The sequence below is a fragment of the Aplidium turbinatum genome, chromosome 6, assembly GCF_918807975.1.
Source record: "Aplidium turbinatum chromosome 6, kaAplTurb1.1, whole genome shotgun sequence".
Classification (NCBI taxonomy): Eukaryota; Metazoa; Chordata; class Ascidiacea; order Aplousobranchia; family Polyclinidae; genus Aplidium; species Aplidium turbinatum.
In genome coordinates this window covers 9,371,693-9,394,206 of record NC_137477.1, presented here as the reverse complement: position 1 = coordinate 9,394,206, position 22,514 = coordinate 9,371,693, and the positions used below count along the sequence as shown (strand labels likewise).

Genomic DNA, 22,514 nt, shown 5'->3' with positions numbered 1-22,514 from the left:
CCCAGGACATACGTCATACCCAGGACATTGTAGGTTATACACACTACACACACATACACTGTAGGTTACTATGGTGTTTCGCTGCTTCCCGTTATCTGTTGCTTTGCACGCACGGTAGGCTATGTAATTGTCATAGATGGAAACAAAATTGAACGATTGCTAATAAGATTACATTTACAACAAGTATTTTCCAAAGTAGGCCTACAAAACCTTCCGTACTCAACAATTGGTAGCAAAATGCCTGTAGCACAACTGGGTTAATTCACAAATTCAGTTCAGCCCACCAAGTTCTCTGAATACTACTCGTTCTTTTTCTTTCTAGAAAAACCGAATTACTGGTCCAGAATTAGACAAATTCAAAAAGAATATGATGCTCCACGCTGACCTGAATAAAGACGGAAAACTTCAGAAAGCAGAGTTGGCCATGGCTCTCGGTGTCCGATTAAAATGATTCCAACATAGGAAACAAGAAGTTGCAAAAAAGCCTAACCAGGATATTGGTTATGAACAAACTAGAATTCTACTATAATTAGAACGCGCGTTCACTTGCAATGTAGAGTGTTACTGTTAGGCCTATGTGATATTTAAAAGTTAAAGCTATAAGACAGTGCTTCTCAACCTTTATTTGTGGCGACTCAAAAATTAAGGTCAAAGTAATAGCGAAGATTTGGCGACCCTGTTTTCAAAACTACGTTTTGTAAGCATGAAAAAATGAGCCACACTCATATAACACAATTAAACATAACAACAAAATGTCGAATTTAATTAATATGAGCCTTGACTTTGTATTCTTTCAACAACTTGCCAAAATTTGGAGCTATCTTACTTAGTGCTAATCTCATGTCATGTGCAGGTTGCAGACAATTTCACTCCTTTGGTTTGATGAACAGGGACTGACGAGTAGGCTACCTTAGGATTAATTTCTTTCACACGAGCAGTAAAACCTTTGCGGGATCCGAGCATAGCTGGAGCTCCATTACTGCAAATACTGGAGCATTTTATCCACTCTAACCCTATTCATTCATAAATGAGGCGACCAAAGCAAAGATATCTTCGCCTCGACCTCGCGTTGTTGTTTCTGAAGCTTTGCAGAACAAAAATTCTTCCTCTAAATTAGTCTAGTGTGTACTACTTCACCGCAAAATGCGTGTGGTAAAATCGTTGGGTGAAACCAGCGGCGTAGTTTGAATAGTGGAAATTACGAAAACTAAATTAGTGGTAGGCAGTTTTAACTTTGCTCAAAACTCAAGAGACATTATCTTTTATCACCACATCTTACAGCGACCCAGCCAAATGAAACGGCGACCCAGTTTTGGGTCGCGACCCAGGGGTTGAGAAGCACTGCTATAAGAGATAGACACATTGTAGCCTACAGTACCGGTTGGCTAACCCCTCAGCTTACGAACAAGTTGCGTTCCGAAGGACCGTTCGTATCTTGAATTCTTCGTAAGTTCAAACTGTAGCCTACTGTTGATTGGTGTAGCCTCAGCCACTAGCGCACCCAGCATGGGGCTAAGGGGGCTCAAGCCCCCCCAAACTCGCCACAAAAAAAAGTTTTTGTATGTTCCCCATGTATAGCCTACCTTTTGCTTGCAGGTTAGATATGAATGAAACAACAATACAACAGGGCCGAGCATTTTACAAATAGTTTTAACAGTCGAACGTTTTCGGCTTAATTTTAACCCCTAATCAAGAATCAGAAAATAATTAATAAATGCAATAAATTTTAACTTCTTGAAGGTAAATTTACATTAGGAAAAGGCAACTACATAAATAACTACAAAAAAATTTGCACCACAGGGAACGTGATACCGTACATCAAATAAATGTTGAGGAGAATGGACGCGCCTCCAGCAAATAATTATTTGTTTAAATTTGGGTTGTAGCGTATAGCGTTAACAGTGCTTCCTGAATTTTGGTGTCAAATTGGGATTTGCCTTTGCGTAAAATTATAAATGAGTCAGCAGAGAACTTTTGATCTGTGCAAAAAGAACACACCATGATATGGTCTTTGATGGCACCTTTCTTTAACTCCCTAAAGTTCAGATGCTCCCGTACTCTCGTGGTCAAATGTTTGGTGGACAACTGGACATACCGATGTACCATACGTACATTTCTAAAATATCAGTAGTTGCTGTCATCGCAAGAAAAATATTGCCGAAGTAAAGCGGGTCTGCTACTATTTGGTGAGTCCGATTCGGTGAGAGCCTTTTTCGGAGAATTTCCTATTCGGTGATTTTTTGAAAATTATCGGGTACCGTAGCCTAATTATCATTGCCGCTTTTACATCGTTTTAACGTCGCTAAACGTTGAAATAAGACCCTAACCCTGAAATGGCAATGATAATTAGGCTACGGTACCGGATAATTTAAAAAAAAATCACCGAATAGGGAACTCTCCGAAAAAGGCTCTCACCGAATAGGGAACTCACCAAATCGGACTCACCGAAATGGGCCATTCCGAAGTAAAGCAGTGTTTTCACACATATTCGGAACACATAGGCTACGTCATACAATTTGCAAATATCGTATGTCAAAAAAGCTTTTGAACGATCAGTACTTGTGGGAATTTTGAAATGTAAGTTATTGATTATATAATCCGCCTTCACGTTAGAAAAGTGTTAAGTTACTCTAAAACGTACACAAGAAAAAAATGTATTTTACTGCTGCAATTCACAAACATTTTTCTGCGAATTTAATAAAAAAAATCGTTATTTAGCCTTAAGCACAAGAAAAATTCACATGATAAAATGAGCAAGGAATCCTGTCTTTGCGCTAAATTAAATTTGAATCTATCAAATAAAGGGCGATGCGTTGCAAGAAAACTTCAAACTTGGCATAATATTATCCCACTAAAGACTATAATGACATATGTACCCGTTCGACAGCTTTTTGTTAAAATATCAGTCTAATTTCGTGTCACGAATATTGTTTAAGAAAGCAGGCACTGAACGTGATGCCGGTACTGGGGGGCCTCTGTTATTGGTTGCTATAACCGTGCTGAACGGGTTGATCCTTCCACCTTCCATCGTATTCACGTCCCTGATGATGAGCTCTTGATTAAGATATTCCTCGTAATCGTCATGAGGTTCGGTCTTCACTTCACCAGACGGAGAAGCTAAAACTACTGGGTAGTTGCGTCGTAATTGGTCAAATTCGACTACGTGATAACCAAGTCTGTCTGCTTTCTGCTGGTAAGTTTCTTGTGCCGAAACCCCTTTAATAAAGCACTTTAGTAAATTTAACATCGTCGTGGAGCCAGTGACTTTAATGTAAACGTCTTGAAAACCTGAAAAACAAGTGAGCTAATGAAACAGATCAAAATAACATTTTGGGTTGAAATTAGTGACCAGATCGTGTTGAAATGTACATTAACGTCCATTTTTCTTGCTTACTTTGTTGATATTTCTAAGAAAGCTAGCGAGTAGGTATGTAGTACTACTGCATTAAGTTTCGGTATTAAAGTTCAGAGATGGGCGTATCGTGTAGTTTTTTTTTTCGCTTTACGCCCTCAAATGTAAGTAGGCGTACCTTGAATAGAGCATCGCTTATTGATGCAAGTATGAAATTCTAAACTTTTTAGTTTTAAAACTATTAAATTTCAGAAAATTGTAAAAGGAAATCTCGAAATGAATTGGAGTTCATTAATTCTGAGACAATAAATTATCATTAAAATTATTTCTACTCAGAAGGAATACTACTAACGTTAGTTAGAGTTAGATTTAAGACAGCAATTCTTTGTTGTTGTTTTTAAATTTCATTCGCATGTTGGGTACGACGTTGAAATCAACAAAATATCACCGTACGTACAACTTACAAAAAGAAAACGTAAAGTCGGAAATGAAAAATAAAACACAAAAATCAAACTGGAAGTCAGACTCGCAAACAATACGTAATCCTAAGTGATCGATCACTTCCTTGGTTCGACAGGATAAAAATGCAGCATGGCAACTAGAATTACGTTTGATTTGTCACAGTTTGCTTTTGTATACATTGCCGATTTTTGCGAAACACCTAAGTAAAATCAGTTGTCACCCAGGTGGTACAGAAAGTTATAATATCTTTACTCTTTAGGCTATAACTGGTCGAAAGAATCGATTTTTTAAAAGTTACATTTTCGATAGTGCGCTACCTCGTAAGCTGATTACCGGTATTAAAGACGAGCAAATGTGATTTTAAGAAAAATTCCGCGAGACTGTTACATACATTCGATAAAAATACAAGAATCTGCAAAACTCCGCAAAAACCAACGCAACATTTTTAGGCAGTGATGGGTGTAGAGACAGGTTAATGTTAAATAAAACACCACAAAATTATTTTAAAAAGAGCTCTTTTTTAAGCAGCCACAACTTTAATTACATTGCATAGCCTAGGCCAAAGTATGGCTTTGTGTAAAAAAGCCTAAAACAAATATCTCAAAAAAAGAAGAAAGTAAGCAGATGCCACTGATGCCAGTATCACCCCAAGATTTCAGCAATGAGGACAAGCATATCGAAGTCACATTTTTATCCAAAGTTTGCACGGTTTCAGCATTTAGTTTGCTAAGAGGGTTCTTTCCCCAATTCCGAGGATGGTATAATATATACACAATTTTGTACATACCTATTAACTTGCACATATCTCGCAATGCCCGATGACATCTCAGACCATAACCATGTGGCTGTTTTCGAATCGATAACCAGGTTTGGTGATGATTGACATAAATATCCTCAAAAACGGTTCGATCTTCCAACCTAATCAAAAAAAAAACTAATAAATACTGTGTTTGTACAAATCAAAATATAATTACAACAAACAACTTTAAAATTTAAATGACACTTACATCAGCTAACACAGCGGTTCGAAAACTGTGGTACGCACACTAATACCGTAATGGTATCCGAAGAGCTTCCAAGGTGGTGGTTTTTTACCACAAAATCTGTTTTGACAACTTGTACTAGTGTCGTCTAATTGTGAATTCCATAAACACGTCAGTGCTAAATTGGCTTTTAAGCTGTTTTGTAAGGATTTTAGCTTTGATTACACAGGTGCATTGAGCTCTTTTTATTTTGGAAATGAGTTTACAATTCTTGAAAACATTTGGGAGTGAAAATATGTTGCCATGTTGTCTTTTCTACCAGGGATTTCTGTAGTCCGAAACCAGTTTGAGCTGTCATTTTAAAAACCAAACCGTTCTAGAATAAAGTTTAAACCTGCTGTGACTATATCTTTGGATGTTGGATCTCTGAATAAAGATCGTGGGGAACATGCGCTACAGGATTTTTGAAGCTCTTGGCTATCCTTGAAAACACAAGAAACATTTCTTCCAGAAAACAGTCCACTATGTCCCACTGCTTAAACACTGAGTTGACGTATTTCTTTCCAGGTTGAAAATGTTGTGCTTTATACATCATCAACTCATTCATTGTTGCTTTAGCCGACCCGCCTGTGGGGACGGGGAAGCATAAGAAGTTTGGATTTCCATGTTGATCATACAGCAAAGACAACAGACAAAAAGTGTTCTCCGATGAACCTTTTGGCTTGTACTTGACGCACATCACCTCCTTGTACTTGACGCTAGCTAACACTTCATTCCCCAGCTCTGATGCTCCTTTTCATAAACACAAGCATAATTTCTTAGCCATTACTATCATGACATAAAGGCAAAGCCAGTTATTGCACTCAGGCATGACTATCAATATCCTGAGATCTTTTTTCGCACATTAACCAGTTGATGAGTTAGATTCTTGTTTTGTTTCACTGCAGTTTTATCTGTGCATACAATGATATCTGATTGCATGAGTTTTTCTGTAGTAAGAAGGTACGAGTAATCTTACTGAACTTGCAATTAGTACACAATCAAAAAAGTTGGAGAATCACCTCACCAAAAGGACTTGCGACTTAGAACATAAACTACAATTACATCAACAGTATTCTAGCATGAGAGTAGTCAGAAAATTACACAATTGCTTAAAAATCATAAAATTTACTGAAATATTATCCTATTGGGGAACGTAGTTTTTTCACTGTTATCAGCAGGGCCAGTAAAAGTCATTAAGGTCACAATTTTTTAGTGGTGCAGAAAGTTTTGAAGCTGATAACAGTGAAAAAACTAAGTTGTTACATGAGCTCCATTTAAAAAGTTGTAAAGTCATATATTCTGTTTAAATCATAAAATATGACTTTTCGTTTACTTTAAAGCGCAAATATTGAACCGGAGTATTTCCGTAGATGTAGTTCAAGTAGCTCCTGCAGACATTAAAATTTAATAATTTGTGAACAGGGACAATTGCTCTCCTCCCTGAAATATTTTTGTATATGCAACCGACAAACAGACTTGTAAGCTAGTAAACAGCTGAAGAAAAGTTTATTAAAAGAAGATGTATTTCTTTGAGAAAGGTGAAAACTATAGTGAATGTGAATGATCTAACGCTGACCAGTCAGTTATCAGAAACCAACCATAGCTACAGTGGACCGACAAGTGACAAACTTAATTCTCCAAATGGAAAGTTGCACATACACAGTCATAGGCGCCTAACTATTTTTTGGCCGTGGGGGCGAAAGAGTGTTTCATCAGCAGCAACGTAAATTCAGCAAAACGTCACGCAGATGGATGACGTAATTATGAATCAATGCCTAAGACGGAGACGCAGAACGTCTGCGTCTCCGTCTGCAGACGTTAAATCAATGTAAAAATGACAGATTTTTTTGTCTGGGATGGGATTGTAGCATCGCTACTCGTTCTAGTGATTATTTATCGCAAAGCTGTTGCGGTTCGCATTTAAAAATGTTTTCCTGCTGCCGATCGCTAGTTCATCCATGTTTTATGTATCAATGCAGCATAAAAAGTTGCTCCCACGCAGAAATATGCATGGGGGCCTGGCCCCCACGGCTTAGGCGCCTATGTACACAGTACAAGAGACCTATACATACTATGATACTAACCCCTTAATTTTGTAAACAACCTTGTGCAATGGAGAAAATACGTTAAGAAACGGTTAAAAGTGATGTAAAAGCAATTGCAAAGCAGAGTAGACCAGATATTTTTCCAGCATTGCATGCAAAATTGTTAAAATGACAGCCTACTTCAGAATATGTGGAGCGGTTATTTTCCCTTTTGAAATCAATGCTTTGTCCAAACAGAAATCTTACATACGCAAACATTGTAGGGTGCAACCTAATTCGTACCATAAACAATTCGTACCCTCAGTTCGTACCTTGAAAAGATCGAGAGAAAAAATTGAAAAAAGCCGAAGTCGCTGATCGCAGTTTCCGCAAACATTTTAAAAGGGTTAGGGTATCGGAGTATCGGTATCCGCAAACAAACATACCGTACTGAAAAGATCGAGAGAAAAAAATAGAACATCGCTGATCACAGTTTCCGTTTTTCCGCAAACATTTTAAAATTTCCGGTAATGATCATAAGAGTTTGCCGAAGTCGCTGATTGCAGTTTCTGCAAACATTTTAAAAGGGTTAGGGTTGATTGCAGTTTCCGCAAACATTTTAAAAAGGTTAGGGTGTTTCCGCAAACAAACAAACTGAAAAGATTGAGAGAAAAAAATAGAACAAAGCCAAAGTTGCTGATCGCAGTTTCAGCTTTTCTACAAACATTTTTAAACTTCCGGTAATGATCCTAAGAGTTTGCCGAAGTCGCTGATCGCAGTTTCCACAAAACATTTCAAAAGGGTTAGGGTTGATCGGAGTTTCCGCAAACATTTTAAAATTTCTGGTAATGATCCTAAGAGTTTTTGTTTGTTTGCGGAAAATTTTAAATTGTTTGCGGAAACTGCAATCTGCAACTTCGGCTTTTTTTAATTTTTTCTCTCGATCTTTTCAAGGTACAAACTGACGGTTTGAATTGTTTAATGTTCATGGTACAAATTAGGTTGCATCCAACATTGTTTTGCAAGGTGTGGAGGGGAAGACTTCGTTCTCGACAGACAGGCCACACCCTCGACATGAGGATTAATTCATGGCCTGTATAATCAAAATTGGTTGATGATGATGAATGTATATATGCTGCATCAAATTATACATAAATGCTTATTGATTACCGTATTTTACGGACCATAAGGCGCACTTTAAATTATTTTTTTTCCTCATAAATTGATCGTGCGCCTTATGGTCCGATGCGCCTTATGTATGGATCAAGTGCGGTAGTGCTTTATTGCCTACACTCAAAACCAGTACCGATATATTATTATATATGGTCCGGTGCGCCTTATGGTCCGGTGCGCCTTATAGTCCGGTGCGCCTTATGGTCCGTAAAATACGGTAGATAAATTTAAAATTTGAATTCTTGTCGTGATTTTGCAGTAAAACAAGTGAACATTTTTGTTTGTTGTTCGAGTATGTGGTTGTTCAAAATATGTACATGTAAAAACTTGAATGTGAGATTTTAATTACGGAGATTAGCATAAATTTGATGCTTAAAAAAAGAAAGTTATTTATTGTCATACCAATACTTAAAAAAAATTATATTTGTGATTTTTAAGTCATAAAAAACTTGCCACTACAACAAAAATCTGTATATTACCAAAAATATGACTTAAATGACTTTTACTGGCCCTAATACGGTAATTCATTATACAACTTTTAAATAAATTAAGACTATGATACATTGATATTATTTACTACAAAATATAACATGCTCTAATTGCTCTAACAAACTTTATACAACAAATGCCATATAAAGTTCAACATTCATAACACTCATTGTGCATACCTCTCCACATATCTTAGACGACTTGCAGCTTTATTTCTTGCTTTTCGAAATGCTCCTGCAACATTTGGAGCTACGGAACTGCTTACGCCAATTAAGCCTTTTCCATTTCCAACAGCAACCATTGCTCTAGTACCATATACTCGACCAACTTTTTTATTCATATGTGACACACGAGCTACATCCATAATAACGCTGTCAAAATCTGCAAAGTTCTGACCAGGTACAGGATCAGGTGGTCCAAGATGTATCCCAGGAAAGTGTGCACCAGTCCAACCCCTAACAATTGGTCTTTTGAACGATCGCTTTTCCTTTTTTTCATCTTTTTCAGTTTCAAATCTTTCTTGCTCTTCAGGTGTCCTTTGCATAGCTTTACCTTGAACACTGGTATTAAGCCCAGGCCATAAAATTCCAGCTTTACCTTCTCCTATTAAATGTCCTCCACTAAAATCTTCTCGCTTTCTAACACGAGCTCTTTTCCCTCTTCCAGTACGACGAGTTTCTGGGGAGGTGGAACCCCAAAGGGATTTTCCAGTAACTCGAACAAATGTACCAGCAAATCGCCGTGCCAAGTCAAATGCTAATTTTTCATGCAAAATAAGTGGTGCTGTTTGACAAAAACGCTGAATACCTTGCATGATTTTACATTTATTCACAATCTTTAAACTAGGCCACTTTCCTCTATAGGCTAAAATACGAAAAAACAGTGTAAATGTAAAAGAAAATTATTATTCAAAGGTAAAGGATATATATAGTTACAATATAAAATTGATCAATTACCTGTAACCTTCACAAACTTTAATCATTTGAATTTATTACTTTATTAAAATTGAAAATAATGTCCCTAAAACTAAAGTGTAATTTGTAGAGCAGCTTCCCTGACCAAAGTTTTCAGATGTTGCTATTGAAAAGGAGCCTAATCCTCACAAGTAATAAAACAATCAATCAATCAATCATTTAATTTTCCGTCATTAACGCGTCCGGGACGAAAAAGATATGATACTAACTACAAAAATCAAATCGATATAAACCTACCAGCACGTTAACGAACGAGAAAAGGTGGCAAAACCTTGAAAGGTTTAAAACATGCCTGAATGAAAAATTATTTTCTAAAAAATTAAAACTGCACTTAATGTCTGAGTATAAGTAACTGATAGCCTATAGTACCATCAAACTGCTTCTACTTATTCTCACCGTATCTCGCTAATTACTGTATATTTGCTTTTGTCTTACCAGTATGCTGTGTTGTATGTATATTGTATATGCCATTTTGTATTTTTGCATCATTTCTAGTACTTCTGTTTTTTTTTGTATATTGCACTGTTAAATTTCGTATGTGTATTGTTTTTTTATGTTGTATATAATATATATCTATCAATCAATCAATCAATCAATCAATCAATCAATCAATCAATCAATCAATCAATCAATCAATCAATCAATCAATCAATCAATCAATCAATCAATCAATCAATCAATCAATCAATCAATCAATCAATCAATCAATCAATCAATCAATCAATCAATCAATCAATCAATCAATCAATCAATCAATCAATCAATCAATCAATCAATCAATCAATCAATCAATCAATCAATCAATCAATCAATCAATCAATCAATCAATCAATCAATCAATCAATCAATCAATCAATCAATCAATCAATCAATCAATCAATCAATCAATCAATCAATCAATCAATCAATCAATCAATCAATCAATCAATCAATCAATCAATCAATCAATCAATCAATCAATCAATCAATCAATCAATCAATCAATCAATCAATCAATCAATCAATCAATCAATCAATCAATCAATCAATCAATCAATCAATCAATCAATCAATCAATCAATCAATCAATCAATCAATCAATCAATCAATCAATCAATCAATCAATCAATCAATCAATCAATCAATCAATCAATCAATCAATCAATCAATCAATCAATCAATCAATCAATCAATCAATCAATCAATCAATCAATCAATCAATCAATCAATCAATCAATCAATCAATCAATCAATCAATCAATCAATCAATCAATCAATCAATCAATCAATCAATCAATCAATCAATCAATCAATCAATCAATCAATCAATCAATCAATCAATCAATCAATCAATCAATCAATCAATCAATCAATCAATCAATCAATCAATCAATCAATCAATCAATCAATCAATCAATCAATCAATCAATCAATCAATCAATCAATATTTGCGTTCAACTTCGACACCGTTCCATTTTAAATAAGCCATGACACCACACGGGTGTGGCAGACTCGATGACCAGTTTGGTCCTTCTGTCACTCCTATCGTCATCAGCAAACAACCTAGCTCACATTGTAATTTTGTATTGTTTTGTTTTTTCGCATGTGCTGATGATGCAAAATAAAAGAACTTCTTCTTCTTCTTCTTCTTCTATGTAGTAGGCTATATATCAGTAGTTAGCACGGCCACAAAACCCAAAAAAAACAAATAGCAAAAAATAAAACAAAAACAGCAACCAGGACTTTGAGAACAAGTCCAATTTACAGTCAAAATTAAAACAATTTTGACGAAAATGTAAGGAAAACAAATAAAAAATATCGTAATTGCTAAACTTTTTTTTTTGGTTCCAAAAGGAAGCTAGCCCAATTCCGCAGGCAAACCGCAGAACCATAGATAGCAGAACTGGTCTGGTTCAACTGGCAAATTGTCGCTATTCGCTGACCATTGGCAGTGACGACTCTTGACACTCGGTGTTGCCAGACACCACCGAAAGAATTTTCCATTAAGCACAGAATGCAAGCAAAGTTACTCCAAAAGCAACACCAAAAGGTGGCAGCTGACATAGATGACCTTACAGGTTTTTCGTTGCCATCTTGTTGTGCTGATAGACACTCAATTTGTATGTACTTTTTGTTTGTTTATCGCCAACAAAACAAAAAACTGAACTTCATTCCAGCAACCAGGACTTTGGGGCCGGAGCCATGCATTTTCAACGGAGCTGGAGATCTAAGTGAAATTCAAGTCGAGCTGGAGCCAGTTGTTTGAAAAATAGCTCCGGCTCATGCATTTCATAAGATGCTACTATCACAGCCACTATGTAGCCCACATTCACACGGTATTATTACAAACTCTATGCAAGGTAAAAGAAAGTTTGTGGGAAAAAAATTTCGTATCCCGGCCGCGAAATTTTTTTTCCACAAACTTTCTGTCCCGTTCACATATTTCGGTAAATGTAGCCATTATTGGTTATCGCGTGCGGTAAATTTATGTGTCCGTTACTTTGCATACAGTTTGTATTAATACCGTGTGAATGCAAACAACTTTTCGTTGGTAGCCTATGTTTAATTTAGTGGTTTCATCTTGTGTCTAGAGAACAACGGTTCGACGCCCATCGAAGTTTTTTTTTTCTTTAAATTAATTTTGCGGTGCACAAAAGCTTGATTTTAAATGGCATTACTACATCTTCATTCTCATGATGTGATACGCCTCTTTGTTAAAAGGCTTAATCTAAGCAGTTTCACATAGCCTATCTGTAGATACGGCACCAACATTCGAGAAAATTATGTAAGCTAGCTAAACAAAAGACTATTGCCTATAACAGTCCTTGATGACATTGGTTTTTAGAGATATGCCTACTTGCAACATTTTAAGCAGATTCTTTTTTACGACTATCGGGGAGAAAGTGAAGACAACCTTTTATTTCGTCTGTTGTGAGAATACCACGATAGATTGATTGAATCTTTATCCTCGGACTGGGAAAGCTTCTTGCAGAGCTTAATCCTGGCAGTTTCGCATACTTGTAGAGGCTTTAAATCACTGACGCAGGCCCGGTCACCAAGATTGACAGAGTGAAGTTTCCGATTGTTGAAGTCTTGTTGCCGGGGAACTATTCCATCCATTAGATGCCGCTGAATGGAGAGCAGTCCTTAACGTGCGTATCTCAAGCGCACACCCCGAGAGTCGAACCAGCGCCGCTTGATCTTGAAGCTTCTTCGTTCCAGAATTGACGCGCTAACCAATTGAGCTATCGGGGCAATTGAGCTAAGTAGGATACCGTAGGCCTATAGCCTATAGGCTAATCAACACAAAAAAACTAGAACCATAAAAAACACCAACTGGTTACACTAGCTAGTTCAGGCTACTTCTTTTTACTCTTCTTCGAACAATTTGTTGTTTGCAATAATATTACAATATTTATTGCAAACATGGAAGCCTTATAAAGAATAAAACGTCATAATCCGTCTCTCAACCGGCAGTTGCTCGCCTGTGGCTCATCGTTCGTTTAGTGTGTGTTCTGATTGTTTGTCACATGCCCGGTAGTTTACACCTCATGTGAACTGTTTCCTACCGTATAACTTACTCGTAATCATTCTTGTATCACTTGTTCAGTTAATGCTTTTCAGTACGGAGTGTCGTTACAGTTATAGTGCAAAGTCAAATTCATCTTACAATTTTCATTTTATGTTTATTGCAGATTTAAGTAAGTTAATGATGAGGACAGACGTACGTGTCAAAAACGTTCGAGTTATTATGTTATATATTTTTTGTGTGTAGGCTAATAGCCTACATTATGTTAAACCCGCTAAGGTTACTTTGTTTTGTTTGTCTGTGGTTCAACAAAGCAAACTCTCTACCAAAGCTTTATATTAAGTTGCAATTTGTAATAAATAATAAGATTGAAAAAAAAGTGCAAATGAAATAAGTTAGATAATAGTAGGCTAATAGGCCTATAGTCTGAGCGTAAAATGCGAAAATAGCCTATAGGGCCGCCTGGAATAAATTGCGACCTTAACAAATTTAGTATCGTTGGAAAGCTTAATTCCTCTAGATTAGGATTATCACTCTCCTCCAACCAGGGATCCTTGGCAAAAAAAGTTATGGCCGTTTTTTAAGAAGCACCTTGCGCCGCTAGTGGCGCAGCTAATCTACCATGCTTGTCTGAAAGTACATTTTTACCATTTTCTGATCAGCTTTTAAAAGATATGCGAGAAGTTAGATGGCAGTCATTACCAAATCTACTAAATATTATTCTAATATTGTAATACTTTTATTTGTAATACCAATGTATGGAGTGTATGCACACATGATTTGGTGACAATGATTAATTATTTCATCTGTCTTGTTGCTTAGGAAAGCTAAAGATGTTCAATTACCTGAAGAAGGAAGAATTTCAACAATCTGCTGATGTATTTGGTAGATTAGATTCTACACGTGAGCAAATAGCTGATGCTGGAAGAGATTTGTTATTGAAAAGGTTGGTTACTGGGACTGTATTGGTGCACAGTTAATTAAATAAGAAGAAATGAAAATGTTGCTGAGTACTAGTCTGAATGAGATTTACCAATAATAATGCAATATTTTGTTGATCTATCAAGCTTTAGTGCAAAACCTGCAGATTTACTTGGCCAACTACGGTACGTCAAGTACATGCAGATGGTTGCAACAGCTTCCACTGTTCATCCTGAAAGATTGCCACCCACCGAAGCTGCAATTCATTTTTATTCCTTCAGAGTACATTTGCAGATGAAATAATACCGGCATTGTAACACAATACCGGTAATCATTTAGTATAAATGCGTCTTTGCTCTATAGCAGTGGTTCCCAACTTTTTTGACCTTGCGGCACCCTATCAAAGAGATAAATAGTTTGAGGCACCCTGGCAAAACTGGGTCAATTCTATGAGGTTTTTGTATTTCAAATAACTGAATGAAATAACACAGAATGAGTTGTACAGTATAGCGCATGTAAATAAATGTTGTTATTCAAAAGTCAGTGTGAAATTTGGGCTTGACTTCTTGCATAAAGTCCCTTAATATCTGGGGGCACATTCGATAAAGCCACCCGCATTTCTTCCTCGACTATAAGCAGTCATTCTCGTTGTTTAGTTTTTATGTTTGATAATTCGGAAAACCTACTCTCACATAGGTATGACGTGGAAAACTGCAGTAAAAGCACAATAGCTTTCTTTCCAACGCAAGGATATTGATTTTGAATTTTTATCCAGAAGTCGTCGAGAGGCATCTGCTTGTGCATAAGCTTAAAATTTCCATCGTTACGAATGTCAATTAATTCTTCTTTACGATAACAATATGAGAGTCCAGTAAAACTGGATTTCTCGAATTCTTCGCAAAATAAAATCATGAAACCTGGTAATAATGATCTGTTTCAAACGTTTTTATGGAAAGAACAGCAACGAGTCAAAATCTCTTTCAGTTTCATGCTGTTTTTCTTGGGCAAGAAAACAAAGGCTTACCGCGGATTATCTACTTACCGCCAGCGACTTCCCACTAAGCGACTCTCCAGAAAGGAGCTGGGAATGACTGGGAGGCGCGAAACTTAATACGCACTGAAACTCGGTTAGAAATAAATAAATTACGCACTTAACGGGTTAAAGTTAAAATAAAGATTGGGCCACAGTATTGCAATATCTCAATATCTCGCGGCACCCTTGAGCATTGCAATTGGCACCCCAGGGTGCCGCGGCACCCCGGTTGGGAACCACTGCTCTATAGATTATACCTCTTGAAGATAATTTTCAAGAAGTTGATTGTCGGTAACTTCAAAATATTACAGAAAATTGTGCTGTTAAACTGCTGTGAGGAATAAATGCAAGTTATAGCAAAACAACTTGCGTTGTAACATGACTAGCATAAACAAGTGGTGTAGGCTACTACAAATCAAAAATTTTATGCCAGCAATTTATCCAAGTTGATGTTAAACTGTTGTTTCAGGTATGCCAGTGGAAGCATCTTGACACTGAAATCTTGCATCTCGCACAGTGGGGATGGAAAGCTGGCACAAGCAGGTGCAGTTATGCCAATAAAGACCAATTTAGATCCGGCACCAGAATGGCTATTCAACGTTGTACGATGCAAATGCAAAGAAGGAACAAAAAATCAATGTGGAACAATGTCTTGCAGCTGCAGAAAACATGGCTTAAAGTGCGCAACAGCATGTGGAGAGTGTCGTGGGGAAACTTGTTGCAATCTCAGTTTTGTACAAGAAGACTGCCCTGAGGATTGCGAGATTTTGAGCATGTTTCAATTAATGATTTCATAAAAAATGGAACGTTTCGCCTGATTTTATGAGCAACCAAGCATAGAAGTTCACTCCAGTTAAGTGATATAGGAACGTTACTGCAAAGGCTGGACTGAGCCTGAAAATGAGCCTAAAAAACGTATAAAAAAATTCTTGTTTGCTCATGATAATAAAATATAAAACAATATCACATGAAAACAATTGTACGGTACCACATAGTTCATGGCGATCTTTATTCTTCTATGTCAGGAAGGCGCCTGCTGCGTTAATACATAGGGTGGTTGTGTGGCACGAAGCAGCTAAATCCGTTTTCGGGATTTTGCTTTACTTTGTTACGTACCGCAAACCTAAGTTGTTTCTGATAGAACACAAGGGTCGACTTGCCTTCGCTGAGCAACCCAACATCGGGAGCTCCCACTCTCGCATGTAAGGCAACGTCGACCAACGGGTGTGAGGATTAGCGACCCTCCTCCGCAGTTGCCCAGACCCACGCACGATTTGCCAATTTTTCTTGTTTGATGGATATTTGTGTAAGTTATTGCCCAAATTTGGGCTATCCGAAAAATTTCACTGGATAGTTGAGCTGTACTCCTTAGACATGGCATATCCACTAGCAGTGTGAATCGAATTTTCACCGTCGACAAAAACAATAGTTCCACACCTTGGGCACTCACTGACAACCATGTCCTCGAAGGCATAATTATTGAATTATTGAACTACTAAAGTTTTATAAATGTTGCACATTTTGTATAAAATGCCTATAATTTACTCTCGTCACTTGTGGCGCTTAGTTTCGTCATTAAACCGGACCTGGGGTCAAAATGCCCCCTTGAATCATTATATGAAGCTCCGTTCTGTCTAAAAACGATCTTTTAGAACAAATGTATTGGATCTGCAATTATCAATGGGCTGGGAGTAATAGGTAAGCAATTTTAATTTGATGACGTCAGAGTGATGTCATTTAAATATAAAAAATATTTTGTCAAATGTAAGTTGTTTCTTTCTTATACACGTAGAGAAAAAAGTTGAAAATGAGACTAGAAACTTGCGCAAAAGGAAAAATGCACTTCCGCCACTAGCGGCGCAAGGTGCTGTTTAAAAAATGGCCATAACTTTTTTTGCCAAGGGTCTCTAGTTGGAGGAGAGTGAAAATCTTAATCTAGAGGTGTTAAGCTTTCCAACGATACCTAATTTGTTAAGGTCGCAATTTATTCCAGGTCAATACGTTTTACGCTTAGACTACTAGGCTACATTGCTAAAGCGTATGGTGGACACAGTGAGTAATCTCCGCACAACACTTATCTAATGGGTCGTAGTTTGTCAACTACTAAGTTAATTAACTACGGTAAAAAGTGGGCTATTCTATACTCAATTTTATTAAGTCGTAGCCTACAGTCTGTGGAAACATGTAGTTACTGAAAAACGCAACTTATAAATTATTTTATTAAATAGATTTTGATAAACATTCTCAAATACAAATAAATTATATATGAAACAGGGCTAGGCCTACTAATAATGCAAAAACGCATGAAAAACATCAAAGACATGTTAGTAAGACAATTCAGAAAGCAGATTCACATGACTAAGACGACACTATTTCTTGAGGGGAAGTCAATAAACAACTAACTTAAATTGGTAGCGACTAGATAGAAGTTTGCTAAATAATAAATAAGTTATTGCAACTTGAACATATGAAATCACATTTTCGTAAATATTAAAACAATTTACAGCTTTGTCCGAAGAGTAATATGGGTAATTTCAGGATGAGATCCTAAACGCAGCGGAAAACCATAGTACACACTGCCCTGGGATACATAAACATATTTGTCTTCAGTGTATTGATATAAGCCGTGAAGAAACGGGTTAACAAGGTAGGCGATCCATATGATGGGATATATTTGTCCACCATGTGTGTGGCCTGTAACAGAAAGGACTTTGAGAGTGTTGAGAGGTCGCTCGGTCGTGAGAGCCTTACTCCATGGTCAACAAGCATGTTGTAGGCTATAGAAAAGTGAAGCTCAACAATGAATCGAAAAAAAAATTGTTTCATTAATTTAGTTCCGTAATTTGAGCAATTATATTCAAACAGAATAACGCACCACTGTGATAGAGACGATAATGGGATATCACCTAAGTATGTCCAAATCAGCACTCCAATTCTCTACTAGTTTATTTATTTTGAAAATTTAAGTATCACATGTACGGTAATTCACACTCAAGGAAATATTTCGAGTAGTTTCAATCAGATTTTAAGAGGAAATAACTGACCTGAAAGAACCAACTGAATGTTGAAGTCTGAATCAAGAGCCTGTTTGGCGGCTTTCGGCTGGTGAGCAATTAAAATGGCAGCATGATCAGAATCACAGCCAGAATAAGCCTTTGTTAGGTTCATTCCATGATCTCCGTAACTGTTAAAAATGAAAAGCCAATTCTCAGTTTGTTCAGGTTTCGTTTTTAAGAGCAATATACATGAACGAAATTTCTAAGAAGCACAAAAACAAGCTTCGGCATGCGATAATGTTTGTATGAAGCCATTAGCTCGATCTAACGCATTGTTTCAGACTCATATGGAATTTTAATTTACTTATTACGATTTTTTAATTTTTGAACCTTCTGCTCTAACTTTGAAATGTTCTGGCAAAATACAGCGACCGGATAATTGAATGCCCGTTAATGGAGGAAGCACTGTAAAAGGAAAGGGCTAAATAGGTCGAAATATCGCAAAAATATAAGCAAAGCACGTAGGCGACAGGCATCATGTGAACAAATGAATATTCATGTCTGCACAGTAGGCTATATTCTTTCTGCCTGTAAGCGAGTAATCATTGGAAGGAGAAACCATATTCTGATACAGTAGTATCGTATATAATGAAATAGAATCATCACGCACCCGACGCATCACAAAAATAGTGTTATGAATCTGGACCAATGCTGCTACCTAGTTACAAAATTTCGCTACAAGATTCAGTGCAAAGTCTTCTTCTTTTATTGTCGTAGGCTACTTGATTTCAAGCATTGACTACTTCTTGTATAAAAAGTTTCCAAGATTCTCAGTCTTTGCTGTGTGTATTAGGTGTATGTTGATGTTGGTTTTGTCGGTTTGTTGGTTTAAGTAGGTTAATCTTTGTGTGCCTTGAGCACGCTTCCGAGCACAAAGTCTGCTGACGCTTAACAAATCGCTTTCCTAAGAGAGTAAACATCGTTTAGCAATCTGCTTTGAAACAAAGGGAAACAAGGCATTGAAGTCGCACGTTTGTACCTGATTTGATTTGCTTGCACGTCATCAGTTCCAATCATGCAAAACCAATCGTTTTTATTCGATTTGCTACGGATTTTTCTGTTTTCGTTGTGAAGAATAGTAAATCCTGTTAAATAACTTGCATTTTTTGCATGATCTTAAACAAAATATCAAAAGCAATAAACCAACTGTTTCATGAGAAGCATAAAACATAATTTTACACCAGAGTTTAAGCGTTTTGTGGAGAATCGCAATAAAAAAGAGTACCAGAATCACAACTTTATGATTCATTGCTGATAGCAATTTTTACTTTATAAACGTATCATGATTAAAGTAGGCCATGTTCAATTGTTCATATCTCGCTTACTGAGAATAAAATATATTTGTTATGCATTACCGTAATCCTCTAATAGTTTAAACCAACTCGCTACATCTCCAGTATAATATTCATGATTTCCTGAAAAAAAAAAGACAACTTCACTGAAGAATTCTCGCGAGCACGGACAGGCTTGATTAAAAAGTGCTGAATGCAACACATCTCTCCGATTGATATAGAGCTACATAAAAATAAAACACATTTCTTTTTATGATTTCGTTTAAGCAAAAATTGTCAAAGCTGTGAAGCCTAAACCGGAAAGTGTATTTAAGTGGCAGCTGACTTTGGTGACCTTTCGGTCTTTCGTTGCCATCCTTGTTGTGCGAATTATTTGCCATTTGTGTTTGTTTAATCTTGTTTTCTCACCATTAAAACAAATAAATTAAACCGCTAACCAAGAATAAAATGAACTTCAGTTTTAAAGGATCAATCTCATTCGACATTGAGTTACTTTTTATATCACAAGATGAGCACCATCTGACAACAAACTGATCATCAGCAAAATGAGACTGACCGGTTGAGAAATACTTTCCATATGGAGCCTTCAGATCTTTCAAAGGGAGCCCTGCACCATCTGCATCTTCCACAGTGATGTCAATCAAATCACCAGCAAATGCAACTATATCTATAAATTACATTAAACAAGAACATTATTACAAAGTAATGTTTAATGGCAAACCACAAGATATTGAAACATCTTTCATTACTTACAGCTCATTTGGAAGGTTTTGTAAATTAAAAATGTGAAATTGACAGTTGAGGACCAATACTCATAGAATCAGTACAACATCCTTAAAAACAAACAAAAATAAAAACTTGTATGAAGTTTTCGGTTCCAAAGAGTTCACTTGTGCAAAACATCTTCCCATTTTAACCTTTCATCAACGATCACAACCGATTCAATTTTGTTTGCATTTTATGAAAATTTACCTACCAGGATTTAAGGAATTCACCATTTTCACAACACGATCCAATTTGCTAAAGCCAACTGTGGGACCAAGATGAACGTCGCATATTAGAGCTATTCTCATTTTGTCCATTGACTGAGGCAGGTTTGCAATAGGAACTTCAACACTGAAAATATAATGTTATGTTTGTATCAAACAAATCATTAAAGATAGTATCTTAGATTCAAATAAACACCTTGAATGTGCTTCTATACAGTAAAACAAACTTGACATTTGAGAAAATTTAGCAATGAAAACATAACAGAAAGTAAAAATTTTAGTAATTTGTCTCCAAACATCGATACAATGTTCAATTGTTCAAATAGAGTTTTCATTCACTTATTAAGATTTTACAGCAGTTTGAGATTGGTAAAACTTTTATGATTGTGACCTTGAATTTGATAATGTACAAGACAGGGGCAAGTGATACAAATACAATTTAATACTAAAACAATCACAGTTCTGTGATTAGCAAACTGTAGTTCTTGTCTTTTTAGGTAAGTTGGTACAAAACAATAAGGTAGGACACTTACTTTATTATGGTAGGAGCACTATTGGCAACAATCAGAGCAACCAATGTGCAAACAGTTGCAAAAACAACTGAGAATAAGGACTGCTTATGACTATTAACATACAGTTTTGTTGACACTCTTTTCAAGCACTTCATCATTATATTCAATGCATGAAGTAAGAAAAACAATCCAATATAAGATCCAAAACAAGTCCATGCTGCCATGCTTAATAACAATGGATCTCGGCCACTTAAATAGTTTGTGAAAGGTGAAACATGTGCCAGAACAAGAAAGAGCAACACAAGTCCTTTCCATATCTGTTGTAAATAACTTGGTGTGGATGGTTTCAAGACATCATGAACTAATCTTCTCCAAAGAAATTTAGACCCCGCATAAAAAACTATGTTTAAAACAATTCCAAACTGAAACCGGTAGATCTTGTACTTTGTTGTATGAGGTAGTGAAGTGAAAACGTAAGACTCAAAAATCAACAAAGAAAGGCAAGCCACCAATGCTGATGAAGCTTTTAGCCAAAAAGTTGAAAATTCAGCCATCCTATTAAATAAAAAGTCGTAAATTCTATTCACAAACTGTGAAAAACCTGTCAAAAATACTGCAGTTCAACACAAATGACCATCTTACAAGACAGAATTAACAAACAAATTATCATGAGTGCAAACTCACCTTGAAGGCCTTACTCGAAACTACACATTTTTATAAACCCAGGTTATATACAATATATATAGTACCTAATGCTAGACCAGTGGTTCCCAAACTGTGGTATGCGTAGCCGTACCACTAGTGATACGAGAAGTTTTCCAGGTGGTACGCGAGTATATAACTTCTTTAAGGTACGTAACAAAAGTTAAAATAATAGAATTTGTGCAAACTTCAAGGTTACACTATGCGCATTTGTTGTTTGGAGAGGGGTTCAAGCGTTTATGATGCAACACCTAGATCAGGGGTTCTCAAACTTTTTTTCGTTGCAACGCCTTTGGAAAAATTTACTGGACCTGAGACGCACCCAGAGATCGGAGTTTCAGTTATTACTATTTGTCTGTGTAGTCAGCCTGCATTGTTCTTGAGTCATAGTCATAGATGATGTGGATGGCTGTTTGTTCCGTCGCACCGCACTGACACGCAGCAGAGGCTCTCATGCTCCAACGTGTCAAGCAAGTATTAAATCGACCCACTCCAGTTCTCAATCGGTTCAGCGTCAACAACTCCTGTGTATACTATATGTGTATGCTATTATATATTTTTGAAATGTTCTGGACATTTAGTGGTATGCGAACTCTGTATGAAACTCCTAAATGGTTTGCGAATAGAAAAAGTTTGGGAACACTGAGCTAGACCTGAAGGTTCGCAGCGATTGCCTTATTCTCGTGACACTACCAGGGCGGTAGTTTGTAGTGCTTTAAATATGTGGTTCTTTTTAAAATTGTAGAAAGTTTTGTAGTGCAGCTGATACAATGAGCTACAGAAGACAGTTAGCAAACGTTACATAGAGAATATTCAAAGAATACTTGTCTACAAAGTCAGTTGAAAAGTTGCCAGTAAGCTGTTTTTTTTAACAAAGCCTTTGCAGTAGGCTAGATGTAAAGCAAGTATATGAGGAGTTGAATTAACAAGCAACCATGAGCATGCTGTGAATATCCAGGCCTGATGCTAATAGCGCAATGCAAGTTATCATAACAAGATTTA

General features: G+C 36.5%; 3 protein-coding genes across 4 annotated transcripts in view; 1 reads left to right on the top strand and 2 right to left on the bottom strand.

The window, feature by feature from the left end:
* Positions 1 to 2,456, top strand: part of LOC145772214 (secretagogin-like) — a 29,379-nt gene extending 26,923 nt beyond the window's left edge. For both annotated transcript variants that reach the window (XM_082584065.1, XM_082584064.1), the window contains exon 10: positions 323 to 2,456. In XM_082584065.1, the coding sequence (XP_082440191.1) occupies positions 323 to 451 (129 nt within the window). In that variant the 3' untranslated portion in view covers positions 452 to 2,456. The remainder of the gene's footprint in view (positions 1 to 322) is intronic.
* A 446-nt stretch (positions 2,457 to 2,902) lies between these two features.
* Positions 2,903 to 9,378, bottom strand: LOC145772213 (small ribosomal subunit protein uS5m-like). The gene is made up of 3 exons (XM_082584063.1): positions 8,705 to 9,378; positions 4,602 to 4,732; positions 2,903 to 3,288 (listed from the first exon to the last, which is right to left on the bottom strand). Exons 1-3 carry the CDS (start codon positions 9,337 to 9,339, stop codon positions 2,903 to 2,905), a joined length of 1,152 nt encoding a protein of 383 aa, XP_082440189.1. The 5' UTR covers positions 9,340 to 9,378.
* Positions 9,379 to 17,162: 7,784 nt separating this feature from the next.
* On the bottom strand, positions 17,163 to 21,405 carry LOC145772361 (transmembrane protein with metallophosphoesterase domain-like). The gene is made up of 7 exons (XM_082584240.1): positions 20,832 to 21,405; positions 20,286 to 20,425; positions 19,866 to 19,976; positions 19,373 to 19,432; positions 18,997 to 19,102; positions 18,006 to 18,145; positions 17,163 to 17,655 (listed from the first exon to the last, which is right to left on the bottom strand). Exons 1-7 carry the CDS (start codon positions 21,362 to 21,364, stop codon positions 17,462 to 17,464), a joined length of 1,284 nt encoding a protein of 427 aa, XP_082440366.1. The 5' UTR covers positions 21,365 to 21,405; the 3' UTR covers positions 17,163 to 17,461.
* Between the last annotated feature and the right edge of the window lie 1,109 nt (positions 21,406 to 22,514).

Coding starts and splice junctions, on each gene's coding strand:
- LOC145772213 (XM_082584063.1), bottom strand. CDS start 9,339: ATGCAAGGTATTCAGCGTTTTTGTCAAACAGCACCACTTATTTTGCAT. Junction 4,733..8,704: donor CGTCTAAGATATGTGGAGAG/GTATGCACAATG, acceptor TTTTTTGATTAG/GTTGGAAGATCGAACCGTTT. Junction 3,289..4,601: donor AGATATGTGCAAGTTAATAG/GTATGTACAAAA, acceptor CTTGTTTTTCAG/GTTTTCAAGACGTTTACATT.
- LOC145772361 (XM_082584240.1), bottom strand. CDS start 21,364: ATGGCTGAATTTTCAACTTTTTGGCTAAAAGCTTCATCAGCATTGGTG. Junction 20,426..20,831: donor AGTGCTCCTACCATAATAAA/GTAAGTGTCCTA, acceptor TTATATTTTCAG/TGTTGAAGTTCCTATTGCAA. Junction 19,977..20,285: donor GGTGAATTCCTTAAATCCTG/GTAGGTAAATTT, acceptor TGTAATTTATAG/ATATAGTTGCATTTGCTGGT.